Source organism: Rhinatrema bivittatum, chromosome 7, assembly GCF_901001135.1.
Source record: "Rhinatrema bivittatum chromosome 7, aRhiBiv1.1, whole genome shotgun sequence".
NCBI lineage: Eukaryota > Metazoa > Chordata > Amphibia > Gymnophiona > Rhinatrematidae > Rhinatrema > Rhinatrema bivittatum.
This window is the reverse complement of record NC_042621.1, coordinates 12,969,233-12,993,059: the sequence shown is the minus strand read 5'-3', so window position 1 is coordinate 12,993,059 and position 23,827 is coordinate 12,969,233. Positions and strand designations below refer to the sequence as shown.

General features: G+C 42.3%; 1 protein-coding gene across 4 annotated transcripts in view; it reads right to left on the bottom strand.

The window, feature by feature from the left end:
• Window positions 1–23,827, bottom strand: part of MAF (MAF bZIP transcription factor) — a 438,038-nt gene that overhangs the window by 399,839 nt on the left and 14,372 nt on the right. For 2 of the 4 annotated variants that reach the window (XR_003857665.1, XM_029608162.1), the window contains exon 2: window positions 20,513–20,570. The exons of 1 other annotated variant lie outside the window; for it this stretch is intronic. Coding sequence is in view for 2 of the 3 variants with exons in the window: in XM_029608162.1 (XP_029464022.1) it covers window positions 20,537–20,570 (34 nt within the window). In the remaining variant the exon portion in view is untranslated. Of the gene's footprint in view, window positions 1–20,492; window positions 20,571–23,827 lie in introns of all 4 variants that reach the window. One more of the 4 variants, XM_029608164.1, reaches the window with a different exon arrangement.

The window sequence follows — 23,827 nt, the reverse complement described above, 5'->3', positions numbered from 1 at the left end:
CTTTATAAACCGGAGCCTCCCCACATACCTGCAGCAGAAGGACCCTTCACAGCAGCATTAACATGGAAGCTTTTCAGAGCACCAGCTTAAGAGCATTTCAGATTCCTGCTTTTAAATAGCCTGTTTAATATTTCATCAATGCACTGGGCTTTTTTTTCCCCCCCCTATCAAGTGCTAAGGCCATAATGATATTATGTTCTTTTCCTCTCTTTTCTATCCCCAGTTTAATACTGTAAGTCCCATCCACCTAGAGCTGATATATGTCAGGAAAGAAAGGTGCGTTTCCTGGTTTTGAACCAGGGTTGGTTCAGTTAAGGGCTGGTGTTTCTTGTACAGAGCCACAGATCGGCACAAAGAAAGCTAACTCCAGACTATAGAAAGCCTGCTATATGGCCCCGCCCCTGAGGATCTGGATTGATCCTCAGAGCTTTCAAAAGCAGTGTGAGAACACCTGTAAAGTGCTCCCAGCATTTAGACAACGTGGAACCCAAAGACATTTTGGGATCTTGGAGTAGACCTGTGAGTTCTTCATCTGAAATGTATTAATGTTATATTGTACCTTTGTCTATAAGCAGAAGTTTTGTCTCCAGGCATGCTTTTGTGCTGTTACTGAAGAGAATTTACAGTGAAAAGACCAGAATGTACACCTGAACTGGAAGTAAGCTTACCCTTAAGTTTATCTGCAGTGCATAAATCAGGAACTGTTATGTTATTCCCATTTCTAATAAAACCACTACTGAGACATAAATCATGTGTCTGTAGAACGGAGGTCTTTGGCCTGACAATATTCACTATAGAATGCTTAAGCAGAAGGGGTGGAAATGGCATGCTCTCCTGATTGGTTGTAACATTAAAGGACAGTGCTGTAGTGGTCATGTAAAGAATTCCCTGGATGCTGTTCACATGGCACAAGATGGCAGATGAGGAATATTTTCATCTGGGACTCATGATATAACGTCAGGGCCCATCAGGCCCTGTGGAACGGTTCATAAATCCAAGGTTGTAATACAGTGCTGTAGTGTCATAGGAAATGGCAGCAGAAAAAGACTAAACTGCCCGTCCAGTCTGCCCAATCATTCCTGTCCACACTGTAAGGATATAGCCCGGCTGCCAGCCATAGGGGCAGGACTGCTTGTAGGATATCACTTCTTACTTGTCTGTTTTTGTTGCTTCTTCACATGGTTCTTTCTACTGTTCTGGGCAGATGTGGGCATACAAAATCCCATACCTAATCCAACAACCAGCCCAGTCCTCCAAATCCCCCCTTCCCCATCCCCCTGCCTATTTTACCACTAAGTTTTGTAATAATAGCTACCAAAAGGTTGTTCCCAAACATCCAGCCTGTTAGATGCCTATGACCTTGCAGGACAGTGCCCAAGCACTGGAGATAAGAACATAAGAAATTGCCATGCTGGGTCAGACCAAGGGTCCATCAAGCCCAGCATCCTGTTTCCAACAGAGGCCAAAACCAGGCCACAAGAACCTGGCAACTACCCAAACACTAAGAAGAACCCATGCTACTGATGCAATTAATGGCAGTGGCTATTCCCTAAGTAAACTTGATTAATAGCGGTTAATGGACTTCTCCTCCAAGAACTTATCCAAACCTTTTTTTAACCCAGCTACACTAACTGCATTAACCACATCCTCTGGCAACAAATTCCAGAGCTTTATTGTGCGTTGAGTGAAAAAGAATTTTCTCCGATTAGTCTTAAATGTGCTACTTGCTAACTTCATGGAATGCCCCCTAGTCCTTCTATTATTCGAAAATGTAAATAACTGAGTCACATCTACTCGTTCAAGACCTCTCATGATCTTAAAGACCTCTATCATATCCCCCCTCAGCCGTCTCTTCTCCAAGCTGAACAGCCCTAACCTCTTCAGTCTTTCCTCATAGGGGAGCTGTTCCATCCCCTTTATCATTTTGGTTGCCCTTCTCTGTACCTTCTCCATTGCAACTATATCTTTTTTTAGATGCGGCGACCAGAATTGTACACAGTATTCAAGGTGCGGTCTCACCATGGAGCGATACAGAGGCATTATGACATTTTCCATTCTATTAACCATTCCCTTCCTAATAATTCCTAACATTCTGTTTGCTTTTTTGACTGCTGCAGCACACTGAGCTGACGATTTTAAAGTATTATCCACTATGATGCCTAGATCTTTTTCCTGGGTGGTAGCTCCTAATATGGAACCTAACATCGTGTAACTACAGCAAGGTTATTTTTCCCTTTATGCAACACCTTGCACTTATCCACATTAAATTTCATCTGCCATTTGGATGCCCAATCTTCCAGTCTTGCAAGGTCCTCCTGTAATGTATCACAGTCTGCTTTTGATTTAACTACTCTGAATAATTTTGTATCATCCGCAAATTTGATAACCTCACTCGTCGTATACATTTCCAGATCATTTATATATATATATATATATATATTGAAAAGCACTGGTCCAAGTACAGATCCCTGAGGCACTCCACTGTTTACCCTTTTCCACTGAGAAAATTGACCATTGAATCCCACTCTCTGTTTCCTGTCTTTTAGCCAGTTTGTAATCCACGAAAGGACATCGCCTCCTATCCCATGACTTTTTAGTTTTAGTAGAAGCCTCTCATGAGGGACTTTGTCAAACACCTTCTGAAAATCCACGTTTATTAACACCTTCAAAAAAATGAAGCAGATTTGTTAGGCAAGACTTCCCTTGGGTAAATCCATGTTGACTGTTTCCCATTAAATCATGTCTTTCTATATGCTCTACGATTTTGATCTTGAGAATAGTATCCACTATTTTTCCTGGCACTGAAGTCAGGCTCACTGGTCTATAGTTACCCGGATCACCCCTGGAGCCTTTTTTAAATATTGGGGTTACATTGGCCACCCTCCAGTCTTCAGGTACAATGGATGATTTTAATGATAGGTTACAAATTTTAACTAATAGATCAGAAATTTCATTTTTTAGTTCCTTCAGAACCCTAGGATGCATACCATCCAGTCCAGGTGATTTGCTACTCTTTAGTTTGTCAATCTGGCCTACTACATCTTCCAGGTTCATAGTAATTTCGTTCAGTTCGTCTGACTCATCACCCCTGAAAACCATCTCTGGAACTGGTATCTCCCCAACATCCTCATTAGTAAACACGGAGGCAAAGAATTCATTTAATCTTTCTGCAATGGCCTTATCTTCCCTAAGAGCCCCTTTAACCCCTCTGTCATCTAATGGTCCAACCGACTCCCTCACAGGTTTCTTGCTTTGGATATATTTTAAAAAGTTTTTATTATGAGTTTTTGCCTCTATGGCCAACTTCATTTCAAATTCTCTCTTCGCCTGTCTTATCAATGTTTTACACTTACCTTGACAATGCTTATGTTTTATCCTATTTTCTTCAGATGGATCCTTCTTCCAATTTTTGAAGGATTTTTTTTGGCTAAAATAGCCTCTTTCACCTCACCTTTTATCCATGATGGTAATCGTTTTGCCTTCCTTCCATCTTTCTTAATGTGTGGAATACATATGGACTGCACCTCTAGGATTGTATTTTTAAACAATGTCCAAGCCTGTTGAACATTTTTAACCTTTGCAGCTGCACCTTTCAGTTTTTTACTATTTTCCTCATTTTATCAAAGGTTCCCTTTTTAAAATTTAGTGTTAGAGCTGCAGATGTACTTATTGTCCCCCTTCCAGTTATTAGTTTAAATTTGATCATGTTATGATCACTGTTGCCAAGTGGCCCCACCACCGTTACTTCTCTCACCAAATCTTGCGTTCCACTAAGAATTAAATCTAAAATAGCTCCCTTTCTTGTTGGTTCCTGAACCAATTGCTCCATGAAGCAATCATTTATTACATCCAGGAACTTTATGTCTCTAGCAAGTCCTGATGTTACATTTACCCAGTCAATATTGGGGTAATTGAAATCTCCCATTATTATTGCACTGTCAAATTGGTTTGCTTCCCTGATTTCTCTTAGCATTTCATCGTCTGTCTGACCATTTTGTCCAGGTGGATGGTAGTATACTCCTATCACTATACTCTTACCCAACACACATGGGATTTCTACCCATATAGATTCTACTGAGCATTTACTCTCTTGTATGATCTTTATCCTGTTGGACTCTATACCCTCCCGGACATAAAGTGCCACACCCCCACCAAGTTGATCCTCCCTATCATTGCGATATAATTTGTACCCTGATATAGCAGTGTCCCATTAGTTATCCTCCTTCCACCAAGTCTCTGTGATGCCAATTATGTCAATCTCATCATTTGCTGCTATACACTCTAACTCTCCCATCTTACTTCTTAGACTTCTGGCATTGGCATACAAACATTTCAAAGTGTGGTTTTTGCTTGTTTTAACAACCTGCTTTTCAGTTGTTTGGGATAATTCGGAAATCATTAGCTTTGGTGATTTTTTACATATAGGCACATGGACTATGTTTGCATTTAATGGAACCTCTCTGTTGGAATGCCCTAACTCTCCTGTTTCATTAGTATCCTTCAAGGATACATTTCTCTGAACCATGCACTGCTGAGTGACTGTCTGCTTTCCCCCTTGTTCTAGTTTAAAAGCTGCTCTATCTCCTTTTTGAAAGTTAGATCTGGTTGGTTTCTAGGGAGTTGTAGCCTGCTGGTGCCAACCCAGTTACCCCATGGCCTGCAGTATCCTTAGGTTGTGTTTCTTTAATCTGAACCATGTCTTCTTCTTCTCACTTTGCTGAATGGTACCCATTGGACGGTGCCGATACTGACCCTGTTGGTTTCTTGGGCGCAGTAGCTTGCTGGTACCAACCTGACTCCCCCACAACCTGCTGTATCACTGATCCTGGTGATAACCGGATTCTTCACAGGCAGCGATACCTTTTACTGGCCCAGCGCAGAACTTATACACAAATAATGACTGTGACTTTCTAAAAGCATGTAGAGCCGAAGCAGGGACCGATATGGCCAGGATAGCTCATATTCAACAGTGTCTTCTGGATAATTCCAATGCTGGCCCGACTAAAAGTATCAACTCCTGCAAAACATCTGAGTTATGATACCCATGGCTTTAATAATTAAAAACATTGCCTATTATTTATTCTTAAAGAGTTTCTAAGAATCTTGTACCCCTGGGTGCAGATCTGTTGCAGGGTTACAAAATGTGTCACACAGAACGGTATCCGACTGGTTCAGGCTGGGACATCACAGATAATGCCGACCAGATCCAGTGGGCACGAGATAATAATTTGTTACAAGTTCGAACTGTTGGTGCTTACCATGGGAGGGGGGTCATTCTGCGGACTTCTGGGGGTATCCTGTTTCATTAGTATAGTGCATCTATTGCTACCTGGCTTGGGCCCTTCCAAAACACCTCACAGTACAGATGTCTTTTAACGTTTTGTGATATCACGCTAGCAATTTCACTGGACCCATTAATATACGGGTGAGACATAACAAAGGCAACTCTGTTAGCCAGTCCGATGTTGATTCTCAGCAATCAACATCTAAAGTCACATTCTAATTTTACTTAGAACACTTCATCCTACAAAATTATTTTTCTTTCAGCGAGGCATTCGTTCCCCCCCCCTCCTCCCTCCGTCTGACTTTTCCGGATATTTTTTTTTGTGCTGAAACACACCACACCAGTATATTTATTCATGAGGCTATGCTGTGAAAGTTAAGCTAAAATATAAACCTTTTTTTAATGAAGCACCGTCTTTCTTGTATTGACAGTCTCCACCGGCCAGATTTATTACACAACTTTAATCAGGCTACAAAATATATACACCGCATCTATAATTCATTAATCACTTCAGAAGGGAAATAAACTGTTTATGTTTCCAACTGTTGTGCTATTTTATTTCCACCACTACCACTACCGGCACCGGCACCACCCCAACATGGGGGGAAGCTAGCAAGGAGACAGCAAGGATTTTTCATCTCTCACAAGGAACGATCAAGTTGGCACTGGAAGTAAAACAAAACAAAACAAAACAAAAAAGGTGCATAGCATAAGCTCAGCTCTCACACTAACAAGACATCAGATGTAATTAGAGTGTCCGCCTGGCTCCACTTCCAGGGGGGAACATGCTGGGCCCGCCCTGGTTGGACCCAACTGCCTGCAGAGAGATGCAGTTCTTCCAGATTTCCCTATAGAGGGCCCGACGAAAAAAACATGACAGAGCTCTTCCTGCATGCAGTGGAGAAAGGCCAGGGGTTAGTTCACAGCTTGTCACCCTGGGCAGGGAGCTCTATACGCAGTCTAAATTTAATACACGATGTCTGGTTTTTCGGGAACAGCCTCCGTGATCAGAAAAGATGCCTGGGCTCATAAGCAGGCTGCGTCTCCTCTGACCCCCCCCCCCCCCCCCCCCAGGGACTGTGATTCCTCTAGGTCAAGGCTATGGTCACTGGTGAGGCAGCGGCGTCAGTAAATGCCATAAGCAGTCGCGGGCCAGATGTGCAAGAGAGCTCCTCCTGCTCTGTGTGCATGGGAAAAAAAAAATATCACTTCGTACATCTGGCCCTGTGTTTTCCAGGCGAGCAGGTCCGTTAATCCCCATGTCCTTCCCCTAATCAGTTCCACCCCGCCTTCTCTTGCTGCGCCCCTTTCCAGATGGTCAGGTCAACTTGCTTACATTGCTCCAAAATAAAAATCAGATTTCCCACTGCTCTGCATCCATAAAAACAAATCTTAAAACGTGATAATTTATTTCAGCTCTGTATAATACAGTAAGCCATTTTCATTACGATGCATTAAAAAGCTGGTGCAGCATCGTATATTTACCAATGTCACACTTAAAATTATATTCTGCCCATAAATTATCTTCCCTGACATCAAGTAAGGAAACTAAAAGCATGTGAAAAAGTGTGACAAGAGATGACCAGGTTTAGCATATCTATGATTAACAGCTGCCTAGGATGCTAAGAATATGGTGCCAGGTTTTCAATGACTTCATTTCAGCTTACAACTGTTTAGTTCGTTTCTGTGTTCGTTTTGGCTTTTACAAATGCCTAAACCCAGCGGCAGAGAATAGAAGCTACAATAAAAAGTGCAGGAGAAACAAAATCTTAAAAGCTTTATTTCGTCATGATTTTATAAAATACCAGGCTTCTTGCATTGAATTAGAAAGACTGGATGAGATGCATATTTCAAGCAACCAGCAGCAAAATGGGGAAAATTCCATGTGTTTGGAGTTTTAATGCTCTCGGAACACAGAAATTTATTTTCGGCCAGCAGAAAATAGACAGCAGGCATAAAAATTCAAGCAGAGTCCTGCTAGTAAAATTATTTATCAGGCTAACAAGGGAGGAACCCTCTCCACCAGCAAGAAGCTGGACAGGAAACATATGCTTTTATATTCTACCTTTGGGTGAGCACACCAGTAAAAATGCCAGCCGGCAAGCAAATTCACATAAACATTTCTTTCTAAATGAGTTGCCTTGTTAAAAAACAAAAAAAAAGAAATAAAAAGAAAAGCACTAAGGAAAGAAATCTGAATTGTCAGTGAGCTTGAGCTACCAAGAATGCAGGTTTTATGCTGCACAGCACAAGAAATATATGTGAAAAAGCAAAGATGTTAAAGCAGCAATTCATTTAATACATTTAGATTTTGATTTACAGTCCTGATAATTATTTTCTCCATTAGAAATCTGCCTTGGTGTTTGGGGTTTGTTTTTTTTAATAGAAAAGTCATATTCCTGTAATCTACTGTCCAAAATTAGCATTAATTTTACTTCTGGAAAGGCATCATGAACACCATTGGCTCATCTGCAAAAGGCTCACTATGATATTTATCATATATTTATTTTATTACCAAAACTCTGGTGGGTTTTACAGTTTAACTATTACCAGTTTATAAATTACAAATGAGTTTACGGCAATCTACAGATGGGGGTCTGGAAGCACAGCTAGAAGTCTGGCAAACCAGATGAAAACATCTGGAAAAGATAAAGCACATTTTCATCCAGAAAACTGTATTCCGATACGATTTAACCTGGACTTGCGAAGCAACTCTATTGATATTTCGAAGCTCCACAGCCAAATGCGGTCCCCAGTTAGAATCAGGGTCTAGATAATCCTTCCAGATACCCTTCAAAAGCAATGCAAGAATACTACTGAGATGCGCATTTTGAACCTCAGCCGAAACTCGGCCGTCTGTTTGTGTTAGGCTCAGTCCAATTGATTTCCATTGACTTCTAAGGCCCATCCACTTTTTGTATCAGAAACAAAAACACACAGGCCTATGGTTACAGCATTTGGAGTTCTTAAAACTGGGGCTGTATTTTGGGGGGTAGGATAACAACACTGAGTTGTGGGGATGGGCAAAGGAGGTTCCCGCTCATTATAAAACAAGGTAATTCAAAGTTAGAATAAGAGCACTATTTTCTTTTCTCGGCCTGATCAGCATTTTGCCACTTGGTGCAGGTTTGTGTTGGATAAGCACAGCAAATAGATCTGCTTCCTAGGATCAGGAGTCTTGGGCTAAAAGTGCTGCCAGTCACTCACATACATGAAGGTATCTTTTAGCTTAAGCGTCGATGGATTATTTTAGTATCAAGACTGGCAAACATCCACTGAAGATGGCAACCTCCACTAATGATCAGACCATGGCTGATCAATCAGCGTGAATCAGGGGAACGTAGAACACCACAGTACATCACACATAATATAAATATTATGGATGGTAAAATAAACTTTGCTAGCACAATGCCACTGTTTCGTGACACTGTGACACAAAGATAATGAAAGAACTGCAGCATCCTACTGCAATAAATCTTCAGCATTGCTAAATAGCAGTTGCTTCTTTAATTCAAACTGCAATTTAAACAAATACTACATGGAAATTCTCTGAATGCCCATATCTGTCTTTATGCACTATCCCAATAATTAAAGACTGTATCACTAAGACAAAAGACAATAGGTTTTGATTAACCGACAGGAGAACGGGGTGCAGTAGCGGCATCAAAGTGCACTCCAATAATTGTGTAACCCGGGCTGCCTCGTCTGACAGCCAACGTGGCAGGAGAAAAGCGGAGGAGGAGAGAGAGAGCGAGCCAGAGAAAACTTTGGCTCCAGCTCCCAATTTAAAGCCTGGGTGACCCCCGTGTCACTTTCTTCAGAGCACTTCAAATCAATTCAATTCTCACTTCCACTGCCTACCTGCCAGCAAAGCAACTTGGTGTGCCATGCAATAGGGTAAAAATGACTGAGGGAAAATCACACTTGGGATACATGTGAATCACTGAGGTTATTAGATGATGCATGCAAAGGAAAAATTACCATATCCTTTCCTCTTCCACTTTTTTTTTTTTTTTTTTTTTATTGTCATTCGCATCTCGCTAGTGATTAAGCTGTAGGAGGCTCTTCGGATTGTTAATTAGGTGTTAATATCTGCGAGCAGGCCCAGCGCTTTCTGTCACCTGAGGTCAATTTTTTTTTTTTCGGAAGCCTCCTGTGACAGTATCTGCAATTCCCACCGCTGGCCCCTTTCCACTTCCACAGCTGGAGTTGCAGTTTCTCGCACGCCTGCTTTCGTTTCCTATCTGAGATGATCTGAGTTGCGAATATCTTTATTACATTTTTGACGGCGGTGCCGCAGCTTCGGGTAGCAGGATGCGGCTCAAAGGCTGGTTTTTCACAATAGCACTTTTACAATACTTCCAACAGGAGTCATTGTAATCGGCTCATTTCTTTCTTTTGTAATTTTTTTTTGCTGATGGCTCTATTACAGAATAGTTTTAAATTCACAGAAACTAAAGTTTAGTATAAGGACGAAAGTGTAAAAGCTGGAGTAATGCATATAACAACTTTGACAGAGCAACTGAAAATAGCTTAAAAAAAACAAACAAACCTCAAAAATATGTTTGAACGCAAAACTGCTTTACTCCCATGTTCCAACTGGACCCTTATTACTGTAAACGTGTCTTAGTGACTCGTTACAAAATAAAGCGCTATTCAAACTTGGCACCAAGGATAAACTGCGCCACTTAAAGGTGGAAATCTTAGCGCTCGAGGTATTTATAATCCGAAGGGAACCAGGGCGCAATTCTCACGCTGCGTTTGATGCAGGCGCTGTAAAAAGCACCTGTCTCCCAAACCCGTGCAGTAATCTGGGAGTTAAGAAACTGGGCGTGGTTTCCAGCGCACAACGCCCAGATTATTTTTGTTAACTCCCAATGCAGTAAGCTAACGCTGCAAATGCATTGGCAGTTTTTAAAAAGCGTGTTATGGGCTAAAATGTGCGTTCGGAACAGGCCAAACGCACATTTTTACCCCAGGAAGGCTAGTGATTCGTGATCGTGGAGACGAGTTAGCCGGAGAAATACTTTGGCTAGCTAGTGGCTCGTTGCAGCTAGACAGTCGGATAAATCAGTATTTATCTGGGGAAGTGGCAGCAGCTTACTCAAATAGTGTTCTGGACTTTTTTTTCCCCACTTATTTTACTTTTTCTTCTGTCTTTTTTTGTGCCAGCTCAGTAGCTCCAGCTCTGACCCAGGGGTTACGTTTACAGCGCTGAGAAAGGCGCACTGGCCAGTCTCTCTGCATTGGAGGAGGGGCGGGGGTAACTACTTAATGCCCTCGATTGCGTGAGATCTCCATGCAAGGGCGCCGAGCAGTGCTCCCGATTAGGAGAGCGCATTTTCTGCGCACAAAACTCCTTGCTGCATCGAGAGAAGATTTTGTGCCATGGCCATGCTTGGAAGGCATCTTTCAAACTTTGGGAAAAATAATTGTTCTCAGGGCAGTTTTTAAATCGTTAATCACATCCTTCTCCAATGACTGTAGTTGGCAGAGGGAAAAGAAGACAGAGAGTCCATGAATTAGCACATAACTTTTTTCAAAATCTCCATTTCTGGGAGAACATATCCTCACTCCCTAAACCTTGGAAACTGTGGAGAAATCTAATAATTCAGGTTCTGAAACTCTCAGAGCTGCAGACACAGGACTCAAAGGGCTTTGTCCAGCTAAGCTAGTATTTGGCCAGACAAACCCTGGAGTTCTACTTTTCTCAGTGGTCTAAACACTCCCAAATTATCCAGCTTATGGGCCGATACAGAAAAACCCACGGGAGAGCCGGCGAGCGCCCGCTCTCCCGGCGCGCACCCAGGCCACTCTCCTGGGTGCGCGATTCAGAAAAAAAAAATTTGTAAATTAGGGCCTGCGGTAAAAGGAGGCGCTAGGGACACTAGCGCGTCCCTAGCGCTTTTTGACAGGAGCGGCGGCTGTCAGTGGGTTTGACAGCTGATGCTCAATTTTACCGGTGTCGGTTCTCGAACCCGCTGACAGCCACGGGTTCAGAAAACGGACGCCGGCAAAATTGAGCGTCCGTCTTCCAACCCGCGGGCTGTGGGCAGATTTTTAATTTTTTTTTTTTTTTTTTTGAGCCTCAGACTTAATATCACTATGATATTAAGTCAGAGGGTGTACAGAAAAGCAGTTTTTTCTGCTTTTCTGTACACTTTCCTGGTGCCGGCCGAAATTAACGCCTGTCTTTGGCAGGCGTTAATTTCTGAAAGTAAAATGTGCGGCTTCACTGCACATTTTACTTTCTGTATCACACAGGAATGACTAATTTGCATGTTGCGGGCGCTATTAGTTTCAGGGGGGTTGGCCGCGCAAATTCCACGCATTATTACCCCATACTGTATAAGGGGTAAAAATAGCATGTCGAAAATGCGCGGCCAAACAGCCTGAGTGCACTTTACTGCATCGGCCCAAAAGTTCATGGGGAAAAGCAGTACTAAGTAGAGATGTGAATCGGAATCGGAATCTGATCGGTTCCGGTTCCGATCCAAATCTTAAAATTGTTATCGCCCAGCCCGATTTGAGTTTTGATTATTGACTGCGCCCAATCCGATAATCAAAAAACCCTCCCGAACCCCCAAAAAAGGTTTTAAAATTACCTGGTGGTCCAGCGGGAGCGCGGGGAGCGATCTCCCGCTCTCAGGCCATCGGCTGCGTTAAGAAAAATGGCGCCGATGACCCTTTGCCCTTACCATGTGACAGGGCAAAGGTAGCGCCGGCACCATTTTGAATACTGGCAATACGGCCTAAGTGCAGGAGATCGCTCCCGAACCCCCGCTGGACCCCCAGGGACTTTTGGCCAGCTTGGGGAAGCCTCCTGACCCCCACAAGACTTGCCAAAAGTCCAGCGGGGGTCTGGGAGCGACCTCCTGCACTCGGGCCATATTGCCAGTATTCAAAATGGCGCCGGTGCTCCCTTTGCCCTCACTATGTCATAGGGGCCAACGGTCGGCCCCTGTGACATAGTGAGGGCAAAGGCTAGCGCTGGCACCATTTTCAGTACTGGCAGCCGCTAGCCTTTGCCCTCACTATGTCACAGCGGCCGGCCATCGGCCCCTGTGAAATAGTGAGGGCAAAGGTAGCGTGGGTGCCATTTTGAATACTGGCAATACGGCCCGAGTGCAGGAGGTCACTCCCGGACCCCCGCTGGACTTTTGGCAAGTCTTGTGGGGGTCAGGAGGCCCCCCCAAGCTGGCCAAACATCCCTGGGGGTCCAGCGCCGGCCATCCAGTGCTCCTACCATGTGACAGGGGCCGGCCAATGGCACGGATACCCTGTCACATGGTAAGGGCAAAGGGCCATCGGCGCCATTTTTATTAGTGGCAGCCGATGGCCCGAGAGCGGGAGATTGCTCCCCGTGCCCCCGCTGGACCACCAGGTAATTTTAAAAGGTTGGGGGGGGGGGTCGGGAGGGTGGGGGAGGCTAAGGGGGTTATTTTAAAGGGTCGGGTGGGGTTTTTTTTTTATCGGGCCATCGGCGCCATTTATATTAGTGGCAGCCCAAATGGCGCCGATGGCCCGAGAGCGGAAGATCGCGCCGGGACCCCCCCACTGGACCACCAGGTAATTTAAAACATTTTGGGGGGGGTTCGAGAGGGTGGAGGATTTGTTTGAAAGGGTCGGGGTGGGTTTTAGGGTTGTTTTGGTGTGCCGGTTTTCCCGCCCTCCCCCGATTTACGATTTTTCACGATAAATCGGAGGAATTTCTATTGTATCGCGACTCTAACGATTTCTGATGATTTAAAAAATATCTGACGATTTTTTTAAATCGTCAAAAAACGATTCACATCCCTAGTACTAAGTGAAGCCAATTGTACATACTATACATGTGAAAACAAAGGGGCTGATGTACTAAACGGTGCAAATTTTCACTAAATGTGGTGCTGGTTCATTTAAATAGTATGAAAATTTGAATCACAGCACTTTTCTTGTGAAGTCACAGACTTTCCCGCATCCACATTTTCAATGCACCTCTTTAAGGTGGAATTAATTTTTACAAAAAAATTCACTTTTGCAAAAACTCTTTTGCTCATAATTTAGCTAATGCCTAGTTGTTCATGATAACTTGCATGATTTTTCAGCTCCGTAGTGATTTAGCATATTTTTTTTTACAAACATCTTCATTTACATGCATTAAATGGCAAATAGCATGAGTGAAACTTAGCAAATACGATTACGCATGCTATTTACCCTTCTAATGTGCAAATTCTCATTTATGAAGCCGTTTGCTACTTAGTACAGTGGCCCCAATGTAATTAAAAGTGCTGATGGCTCCATGCATCTGCCTGGCTGTCAAGGACCTGTTGTGCTGCTGCTGCTGCTGCTCTTTCATGTGCCCGTCTCCTAGAAGCTGCGGCTTTGAGCAAATGCCTGACTTGTGCATCCTGTTGTGCTGGCCCTGAAATTTTAACTATTTTAACAGAAGCAAGAAATTATTCATAGCTTCAGACTTCTGCTCTTCACAAAATATAAGTAGCTGGAAATTAATGTTGTAACTGCACCATTAAAGACAAGATAGAGGATATGTTTTGGATATCTTATTCTAGTAGGGATGCACAAGGGAAAACAATGTTTGGTTCAGTTTCTTATTTTGATATTTTTGCCATTTTTTTGTCACTTCATTTTTTCAGCTCCCAAATTAATTCATTTATTTTGTTAGAGCTAGATTCATCATTTTTCTCTATATATAGCAAAAACAGTGCCCACGATAAAAAAAAAAAAAGGGGGGGCACGATTAGGATAATTTTCCTGATACTGCAATAGTATATACTGCAACATACATTTATTGCAAGAGAGAGAGAGAGCGCGAGAGCCTGAGCCTCTGTAAAAGCTCACAAAAAAGTTAACTATTTTTACCACTGTAAAAGGGAGCATTATGAACTTGGGTGAGGTGGATTTTTGGGGGGGGCAGTTTTACATACAGAGTCATACACATGAAAAGCACAGTTACCATCAGTGAAGATTAATGTGATTTGGAGGGATGAAAGGTAAAGGAAGAGTAGATTTGTACCATGCTCTCTCTACCTAGCTTGACTGCAAATAGAGAGTGCGTCAAGCTAGGTAGAGAGAACACGGCACATATCTACTCTTCTTTTACCTTTCATCCCTCCAAATCACATTAATCTTCACTGATGGCAACTGTGCTGTTCGTACCTAGGACTATGCACTTATTTATTTATTTAACATTTTTCTATACCGACCTTCATGAAAAAGATTCATACCAAATCGGTTTACATGGAACTTAGGGACTAACTAAATAACCATATAACAAGAAGGCAAAAGCAAAGTTACATATAACATAGGAGATCGAACTTGGGGGGCTAGAGTAGCCGGGAAGAAGGACAGCAAAAGCTAAAGGTTAAATATATATGTATATACTGATATTGGTCCGAGAGTCTAGTTAATTGGGTGACGCCTGGTTGAGAGGTGTGTTGACATTTTAGAAATTAGGGGAAGGCTTGGAGGAAAAGCCAAGTCTTAAGGTTTTTTTTGGAAGGTTAGAAGGCAGAGTTCCAATCTGTCAAACTGCCCCCCAAAACCCTCCTCACCCCCAGTTTATAATATCCCCTCTTACAGTGGTAGAAAAAGTTCAATTCTGTGACCCTCCACAGCGGCTCGCGCTCTCCCCTCCCCTCTCCCTTCCCGAACCAGCATTTGTGATAAATACTGTTTTGGCCGGTAACACACAGCTAATGCAGGCATAACGCACCGAAAAAAGGCGTAGTTATTTCCAGAGTTAAATCCTGTGTGGCTGTGTTTTACTTTTATCGCACGACACGGTAACCAACCCTCATTTCCATTTACTCCACCTAAACACCTCCCACTCGAATACTCATTTTAAATTTGCATACATCCACAATAACGCTTAACGCATTTTGATAAATGACTCTCTTAATTTATTTCCATTAAAGTTAATAGAGGAAATACATCTTATTTTGAACTTTAACATTTAGAATTTCTATCCATAAAAACATAAGATATGCCATGCTGGGTCAGACCAAGGGTTCATCAAGCCCAGTATCCTGTCTCCAACAGTGGCCAACCCAAGTCACAAGTACCTGGCAAGTACCCAAACATTAAATAAATCCCAAGCTACTAATGCCGGCAACAATCAGTGACTATTCCCTATTGATTAATAACAGTTTATGGACTTCTCCTCCAGGAACCTATCCAACCTGTTTTTTAAACCCAGCTACACTAGCTGCCTTAACCACATCCTCTGGCAACAAATTCCAGAGCTTAATTGTGCATCAAGTGAAAAAGAATTTTCCCCAATTTGTTTTGAAAGTGCTACTTGCTAACTTCACGGCAGCTCACTAGTCCTTATATTATATGAAAGAGTACATAACAATTTCACATTTACCCATTCAAGTCCATTCATGATTTTGTAGACTTCTATCATATCCCCCCTCAGCCCTCTTCTCCAAGCTGAACAGCTCTAACCTCTTTAGCCTTTCCTCATAAGGCAGCTGTTCCATGCTCTTTATCATTTTTGTTGCCATTTTCTATACTTTCTCCAGTGCAACTATATCTTTTTTTGAGATGTGACAACCAGAATTGCACACAGTGTTCAAAGTGTGGTCTACCCATTGAGTGATACAGAGGCATTATGATATCCTCCGTTTTAATTTGCCATTCCCTTCCTAATAATTCCTAACATTGTTTGCTTTTTTGACTGCTGCAGGACACTGAGCCGATTTCTTGCAGGCAGAAATCAGAAGCAGAGGGACCAGTATTGCAAGATCCAAAGAGTGAGGTGAAGTAGCATCAATGGTGGCATGAATAGCCAAAAGGACAGAGAGAGAAGCAAAGCAGCATCAACAGTGGCAGGAACACTCCAATGCTCCCAAAGAGGGGCAAAGTAACTAAGATATGGAGAGAGATATGGCTCTGGTCCATCACTTAGATGAGCAGTTCAGCTCACCTCTGCCCTTCTGGTGTGCTTCCACTATAGCTGATGCCTGATTCTGCCACCAATACACCATCAGGGACATAGTATTCAGGCTAGTCCAGATGTGACTAGTGAAATGGATACTATTCTCCTCCACCTTGGCAGTAAGTGTTTAGGGTAAGGATCACCTGCCTACTAAATCTTGTTCTGCAGAGTACTTTGTAATTGGAGACTAAGAGATGCTTCTTAAATCCCATGTTTTCATCAGCATCTGGTCATACAGGACAATCATTTCCCCAATGCACCTTCAAAGCTGCATGCCTCTTGCCCTGAAATAATGATCTAGAACACTATCCCATCTGCTTCATGGTGGCGTCCCGCTGCTGACTATGGCTGGGGGCTGGAAAAGGAGTGGAAAGGTCAGCTTGAGAGATGAACCTTCCCTTTGCTGTGACTTTCCTGTTGCTACCATTGCTTTGAATGGAGGATATGGTGCCCAGACTGTTTTTTTGCAAATACTATAACACCGTTTAAAAGATGGACCGGTTCCTTTTCTCTACTGATGGTCCTCTATCACTAAAAGGCCTCCATACCTGTGATGTAGAAACTCTTCTCTGGATTCTTGAGTGCTGTTGTTGGGGTGTTGTTGGACCAAGAGGTAAAAGGCCAAGAGTGTCTCTCATACTCTAGGTACCAACAGTGTCAAGACATGCAGCTGGGATAGGCTAGTTGAAAAAGTGATTCAACATGATTGGTCTTGCTTCTTTCCTTTTCCCATTCTCAACTGGCTCTGCTCTGTCGGGGTTGAAGTTAAAACAAAAAAAAATGCATTGCTTTGCATCCTCCATAAACATTAATGGAAATGAACGGAATGGACTGAAAAAGATTTGATTTCTTTTTTGGTGCCTAGTTATTTTGGTTTGGTTGCAATGAACTAAACTGAAAATCAACTCATTTGTCACATTTTCCAATTTGGGATCAAACAAATGTACATCCCTAGTGTTCAGTATGTTTATCACATTTTTCAAAAACAGATTAAGGAGAAACCCCTAAAATCATAAATTATTAGGGTAGTACTGCTATACAAGGTGGCTGACCAATGATTCAGCTGAGGGATTAAAACTAGCCAGCAACATTTGGTGTTGGGGCTGGTCAAAAAGCTTGCCAGGAGTGCTGGGTCATGCTCCTTGTCTGGAGACTTGGCAGTACGGTTTGTGCTCGGCCCATCTCTGTGATTTGGCATTAACAATTGGTGGAGCCCAATGGTTTGGCAGTAATGGTAGGTGCTGGTCTTTCATTAACTGTAACGCTTGCACTTCCATCAGTGGACCTGGTTTTTGTCACCTGTCAGCAAAACCTAGTAGGATTCTGCGATATCATATATGTGAAACATGTAATCTCAAGATGGAAGAAGCTCAATCACATTTACAAGGGTAACACTGGCGGACACAAAAAGTACGGAAGGATTTCAACTTCAGCTTTCTATTCCAGCTCTAGATCTGTGAAGGAACCTCTAGCATGGCCAGTAGGGAAAGCCAGAGGGAATGGGAAGAAAAAAAACTGAGCAATTTATTTTTCTGCTCACGTATTAATCAAAGTGTCACTGTTATAATAATGCTCATTAAAAAGTACTGAAAGTATAGATTATACTTATATAATTTATTTTACATCTATGATTGTATCTTATTTTAATACTATTAAGACACAAGTCAGATTTTATCTAATTATTACAGCAACAGTTGAGGTGTCTTTAACCTAATATCTCAAAACATATTTGAGGAATGCCATAATGAGCAGGTGTATTTCGATACTTACCTGTAGCATGCATGGGTCTTTCAGAACAGTGTGTATATATATATATATATATATATATATATATATATTTATATATATATACACATACATACATACATATACATACACACACAGACACATATACACACACACTCACCTGTATTTCACAAAAAATAGTATTAATAATATACAGACAATTTTATTATTATATAGTAAAAGCTAAAAAGAGTTTGACATTTTTTCTTTGTAAGAAGTACCTTCTGTGCTATTGTCAGGGGATCCTTCATGAAATCCAACTCCAAACTCACCTCCACTCCTCACACACACACGCAACACGTAACTCCCTTAATCAAACAGACATTTTCAAAATAAGATAAGTAAACCTCAAGAGAGCATAAAGACCTAAGCTTTTCATATAATGGCTTATGATGCCTAATCAGTCAGTAAAAGTTTCCTGAATTGTCCTTCTCTTCCCCAAATTCCCCATCTGACCAGATGTCTCTCTCTCCCTTTCCCTCACCTGTCAATCAAGCTCACAGCTGAAATTTGATTTCTCTCCCAGCAGAAACCTGAGATGAAATATTGCCATAGGGGGTCAGGCCAACCTGAACCTTACTATTAAAGTTCATTAACTCTTCCTAGACACCAGGCCCATTTATTTCAAAGGAACAGACCTTCCTTCTACTTTTTCAATAAAAATATTAGATCTTCACAGCCACTGAAATGTAGCCAGGTCAGTGGATGCGTACGTGTCTGAGTGGAAGGGAAAGGCTGGGAGTCAATTGAGCAATGTTTTCATGGTGAGAGAAGCCATGTGAAGCCTGGCCAACAGGTTCAATTCCCCTCAGGTCTTCTGTTGTGTGCCACTAGTGAAAATAGTTCTTCCTCAGCGGGATTTGATTCACTATTTCAGATTCAGAAGGGCCAGAGTTTTTGTTTTTTTTTTAATTCAACATACAAGTCGTCCTTGGGTGGCAAAGCCTCATATTTTAGGCCTTCTCTATCTGATTTCTTCAATCGCTGAGCTCCTGTGTCCCCTCTAAACCCAGCATGCTCAGTAGACTTTTTTGCCATCTTAGCTGGAAGCGGAACGTTAGGGAGAGTCCTGAACCAGGTTTTGTACATAATTAATTTTCTTTACTGCTTGTAAAATGTGTGTCCTTGTCAAAGGATGGAGGAGGAGGAGATCCTAGGAGTGACCTTGGTCACTCTTGAGTGGTTCCCTATTGGTTGCACTACATCATGGCGCTCCAGGCAACCACTGAGAAAGGCACTGGAACAGCCAAAAATAACATTTCTGCTTGAACATGTCCTTCTTCCTAGAATCCGTACTAGAATAAAGCACCTGCTATAGAGCGCTGGATCCTTGAGTATCGGCTTCCAAATCCTCTGCTGAACTGACTACTAACATGGTAGACTTTGTTCTTCATTGCCTAGAGATATTAAATGCACAAAATAAGGATACTCTGTAATAAGCCCGGCCACCACCAGATATTACACTGGCAAAATGAACAGTGAGTGGGGCATGAGTGTTTCTCACCACCTCCAATTAACTTTGTGGGGGTTTTTTGGTTTTTTTTACTTTTGCTGATTTACGCTGTTGAGAATTTAATCTCTTCTAACATAAGGTATCAAACCAAGTTAAAAGTCTTTGCTTGCAGAGGAGATTGTGCTTGATCGTTATTTGCTGCAGGCCGTGTCCTGCCGCGGAAACCTTGTTGCTAAATGTCACAAGTTGTTTGCCATTACCTTGAATTTCTCTCATAAAAGAGACAGTGTCATGGCAGCTGCAGGAAGAGCAACTGTGCTACAAAAACACTCAAAACAGCTATTCAGAGATTTAGCATTTCATACCCAATGGTAAATGTCCCTTGTAGGAAAGAACCCTGGTGTTCCCTAGCACCTCAGTGTGATGCCAACCAGATACTCCTTGCCAGAAACAAAGGGTAAAGCTTGATGATCACAGCTACACAAAAATGCTTTCGAGACCACACCTGTTTCTGGTTGTGCAGACTGGATGGTACTCTGGTGACGGGAATTTTTTTTACCATAGTTTAATATTCCTCGATGAACATGCAGCTACAAAAATTCTGACCAGGCCATCTGCAAGCATAACCGATAGGCGTAACCTGGCTGGGCTAAGGAGCTTATTTCACTGATTCATCACCAGGGCACACAATCCTACAAAATTGTTTGCCTGCCAAATGAACGCAGCATTTAACTATGGTCTAACATATAAATTGTTGGCCTTTAAGCCACGTGCTTATTCAGAAGCATGCAGAGCTAAATTCAGAGCAACTTGTTTCTTAAAATCTCAGCAAACCAGCCCCTTGGATCATGATGGAAGATGCGGGCATCCTTTTTAAGCTAATTCTGCTGTTAGAAGAGGACATTTTCTTGGTGGGGGAGGGGGGCACATGGTAGTAGGAAGGAGAGAGATACAGAAAAATGAAGATAAACTAGCTATGTTCTTATACATATACAAGCAAGTTAAAAGAAAATATTTCCAAAACGTACAGATAAAATGCAAAATGTACCTCTGGCTTCAGGCAATAGGACTTTCACATCACTGATGTAGAGGATTCCCTTGGGTACCTAAGTTAGTAAAATATATTAAGATAAAAAGAAAGAAATAAATCGGTTTCAGTGTTATTCACATTGGAAAAATACAATAGCATTAATAGCTTACCAAAGATCAAAATGCCTTAATACTCAATCTCCTAACAAGAGTTCTGTTGTAAGGGTTTTGCATACTGCTGACTTAAGTAGCACGTTATTAAAAACATGCTATCCTGATAAGGCTGCATCCCTCAGTGTGTTAAAGCAGCACGAATAACTTTTCTTTGCTTGAAAGCTTAGGAGCAAAATTGTTTTGTAGGAAACGAATGCGGAAGACATGGGGCTTCCAAGGAAGTAAAACGAAAATAACGTGCAATGGACTGAGCCGTGTGCCTGTTTCGGCCACTCACACATCTCGCTTTCGCTAGGCATGCAGGTATATCAGTGTATAAACTCGGAAATTCCATCGCTGTCTAAAACAAAATCCTATTTGCAAGTGACAGAAATAAGTGTGCGATTCTGGTAGGTGCTTGCCTGTTTTGTTTTTATTGGGGAGGGTAAAGGAGGGGGTGCTTTTGAAAATTAAGGGGCTGATCTATAAATGGTTTGCATCAGAGGGATTTTTTTTTCTTCATGGATAAGTCTGGCCTTAGTTTTGCTGCAGAGCAAAACTGGCGCAGCCCTTTAATGAACCAGCTCCGCATCTTCAGCTGGTTGGTTACCATAGTATGGTCAGTATGAACTCGATTAAGTATCAAATTCATTATCACTTCTTAGCATGTTTCTCATTACTTGCTGGAGAGCAATCAGCTGGCAAGCAGTGTTGTCATACATATCTTGTCAAATCATTTATAAAATCCAGCTGAATATACAAACTACTCTCCACTATAAATCGTTATGCAATAAGCATAAGCAAAAAGGAATGAACAATGTTTCGGGATTATGGTTTAACTTTAGTACTGTACCCCAGATACAATTACAGCTCTTTTCCCTCTGTTTCAATTACTCCTCCCTCACTCTCCATTTTTCACTTTTCAATCTGAAGTCAAGAAATTGTAAGAAAAAATCCTTTTGAAACCAGTCCAAAAAAAAAAAAAAGAAAGAAAGAAATTTGCAGCCAAGGAATTTCTTCCCTGGGAAATGGCGCATTGCAAAGTTGCAGAAAAACCTGCTGGTGGGTGTGGCAGTGGACCCCCATTCGTATATCCAATCAAAGGGCACTTCAGGCCTGGATGGAATGAGCCACCGAACCCCTGACTTACACATGCAGTGCCATTGGCTGCTTCCACGGGGTGTTCCCCAAATGTGCTCCACTGGAAATGAGATGGAGTGGGTTTGCACAGCGAAATTAAAAAAAGACAAAATGGTTAAAACTCTAAGTTGAGGAGGGTAGAGCAAGGACTAGGAAAATGCCCGGTGTCTGCCGCTCTCCGGATGCATTGCTGGACACCGTGTGAGCTGCAAATTATTTTGACGGCAAGGTGTGGTGCAGCCATGCACTTCATCACTGCACTGGAGTTTAGTAGTCAGCAAGCAGATGTCGGATCCCGCATGGTAATTCTGGTGCAGAGTTTTGTTACACTAGACCTGTCTTCGGCCCTTCATTCTAAGTAGAATTTGCATTTGATTTTTTTTTTCCACCTTCTTTCTTCGTTTTGGAGGATAATGATGGGAAAAAAAGCCAGGGGGATGGGGAGGAGGGAGGGAGAAGTTATCTGAATTACTGGCTGCCTTTCATAAACAGTGCAAAGACCTCACTCTTGAATCCCTTGATTGCATAATATTTGTAACACTTTTCTACTTTCTCCTAGATTAAGGATCCTCATCCCGTGCAAGCCCTAACACAGGCTGCTGTCTTTCTGCAGCAGCAGCAAGATACATTTTCTACGCTAGCATCTGTTTAAAATCCACACATCCATGCGAGGTAAGCTCTGTGTTAAAATGTTCTTCTCGAGCTACTGCGGTGCAGGTTGTTCCCGAAACACTGACGCACTGCTTGGGGTTCTGCACAGTTTATTTTGTAGGAATTCTTTCCTTTTCATACCAAACCCGTGAGTCTTCATGTTATTTTCTGATGGGAAGGAGGGAGAATACCTCCTTCCAGGATCTTAAGTAGATTACTTTTTGGGATCTACGTTATTTTTTTTTCCTCAAGGTGGCCTCTACTTCATGCCAAAACAGTAAATCCTTCCCATTATAGTGTTATCAATTTCACAAGGGGGAGGGGGAGAGAGAAGGGAAGTGTGACATATTCGGTTTTCCTACCTAAGCAACATCCACAAAAACAAACAAAAAAAAAAAATCCAGCAACAATCCCTACCTCTGACTCTGTTTGTAAAGCCCTTCGTATCTGCACAGGGGGTGATAATCACCAATGAGCTTCCAAGTTATCAAGAGCCACGGCATTTCAATGGAAACAAAAGTGACCTGAAGAATAGTTGAGCTCTGTCAAACTCATAGCCATAATAACTAATGTAGGCCTTCATATAAAGCAGCAAAGGCAACGAGATTCTTCCAACTTGAATTTTTCTTGTTTTTGTTCCTTCTTCTTTTGGTCTTATTGCTAGCCCACCTTCTATTTTTTATTATATTATAGGTGTGCACCTTTCATTTAGGCCGATGCAATATCATGCACTGAGCCTAGCACACAGGTTAATGAGCGCTTGGACGCGTGTTTTGGACGAGCTAGGCCAACACCTGATGCAATAAGGGGATTAGCATGTCCAAAACGTGCATCCAAACTAGTGTGAAGCTAAAAGGGCTCATCACATGGAAATGCATACAAATGAGGCTATTAGCTATTACCCCCCAATGCAAAAAATCACCTTGCACCCAATGCACATGTTTTAACATAGAAATTACCAGCCCCACGGCTGATGTTAAGTCTTTACACATTCCAAGCTGTCTGAAACCCACCCCCCCCCCCCACAAAGCCACAAAAAAGCCCCAAATACTGCTTTTCTGTGGTTCCTCCTACTTAGCATCATCCCAGTACTAAGTAGAAGGAACCACATGAAAAAAAATGTTGCCGGCAGTCAGATTCATTTAGGGGCCGACGCAATACAGTGCGCTCAGCTGAGTGCAGTGTATAACCCGCACTCCGACGCGAGTTAAATAGGCGCTAATCCACCTCCTAATTGAATAGGGGGATTAGCGCCTATTTAACCCGTGGACGCGGAGTGAATGTAATAGTGCACATCACATGTAAATGCATGTGAATGAGGCTATTACTCATTCACTCCGCATGCAAAAAGATAAATGTGCGTCTCAGACGCACATTTATCGCTCAGCTA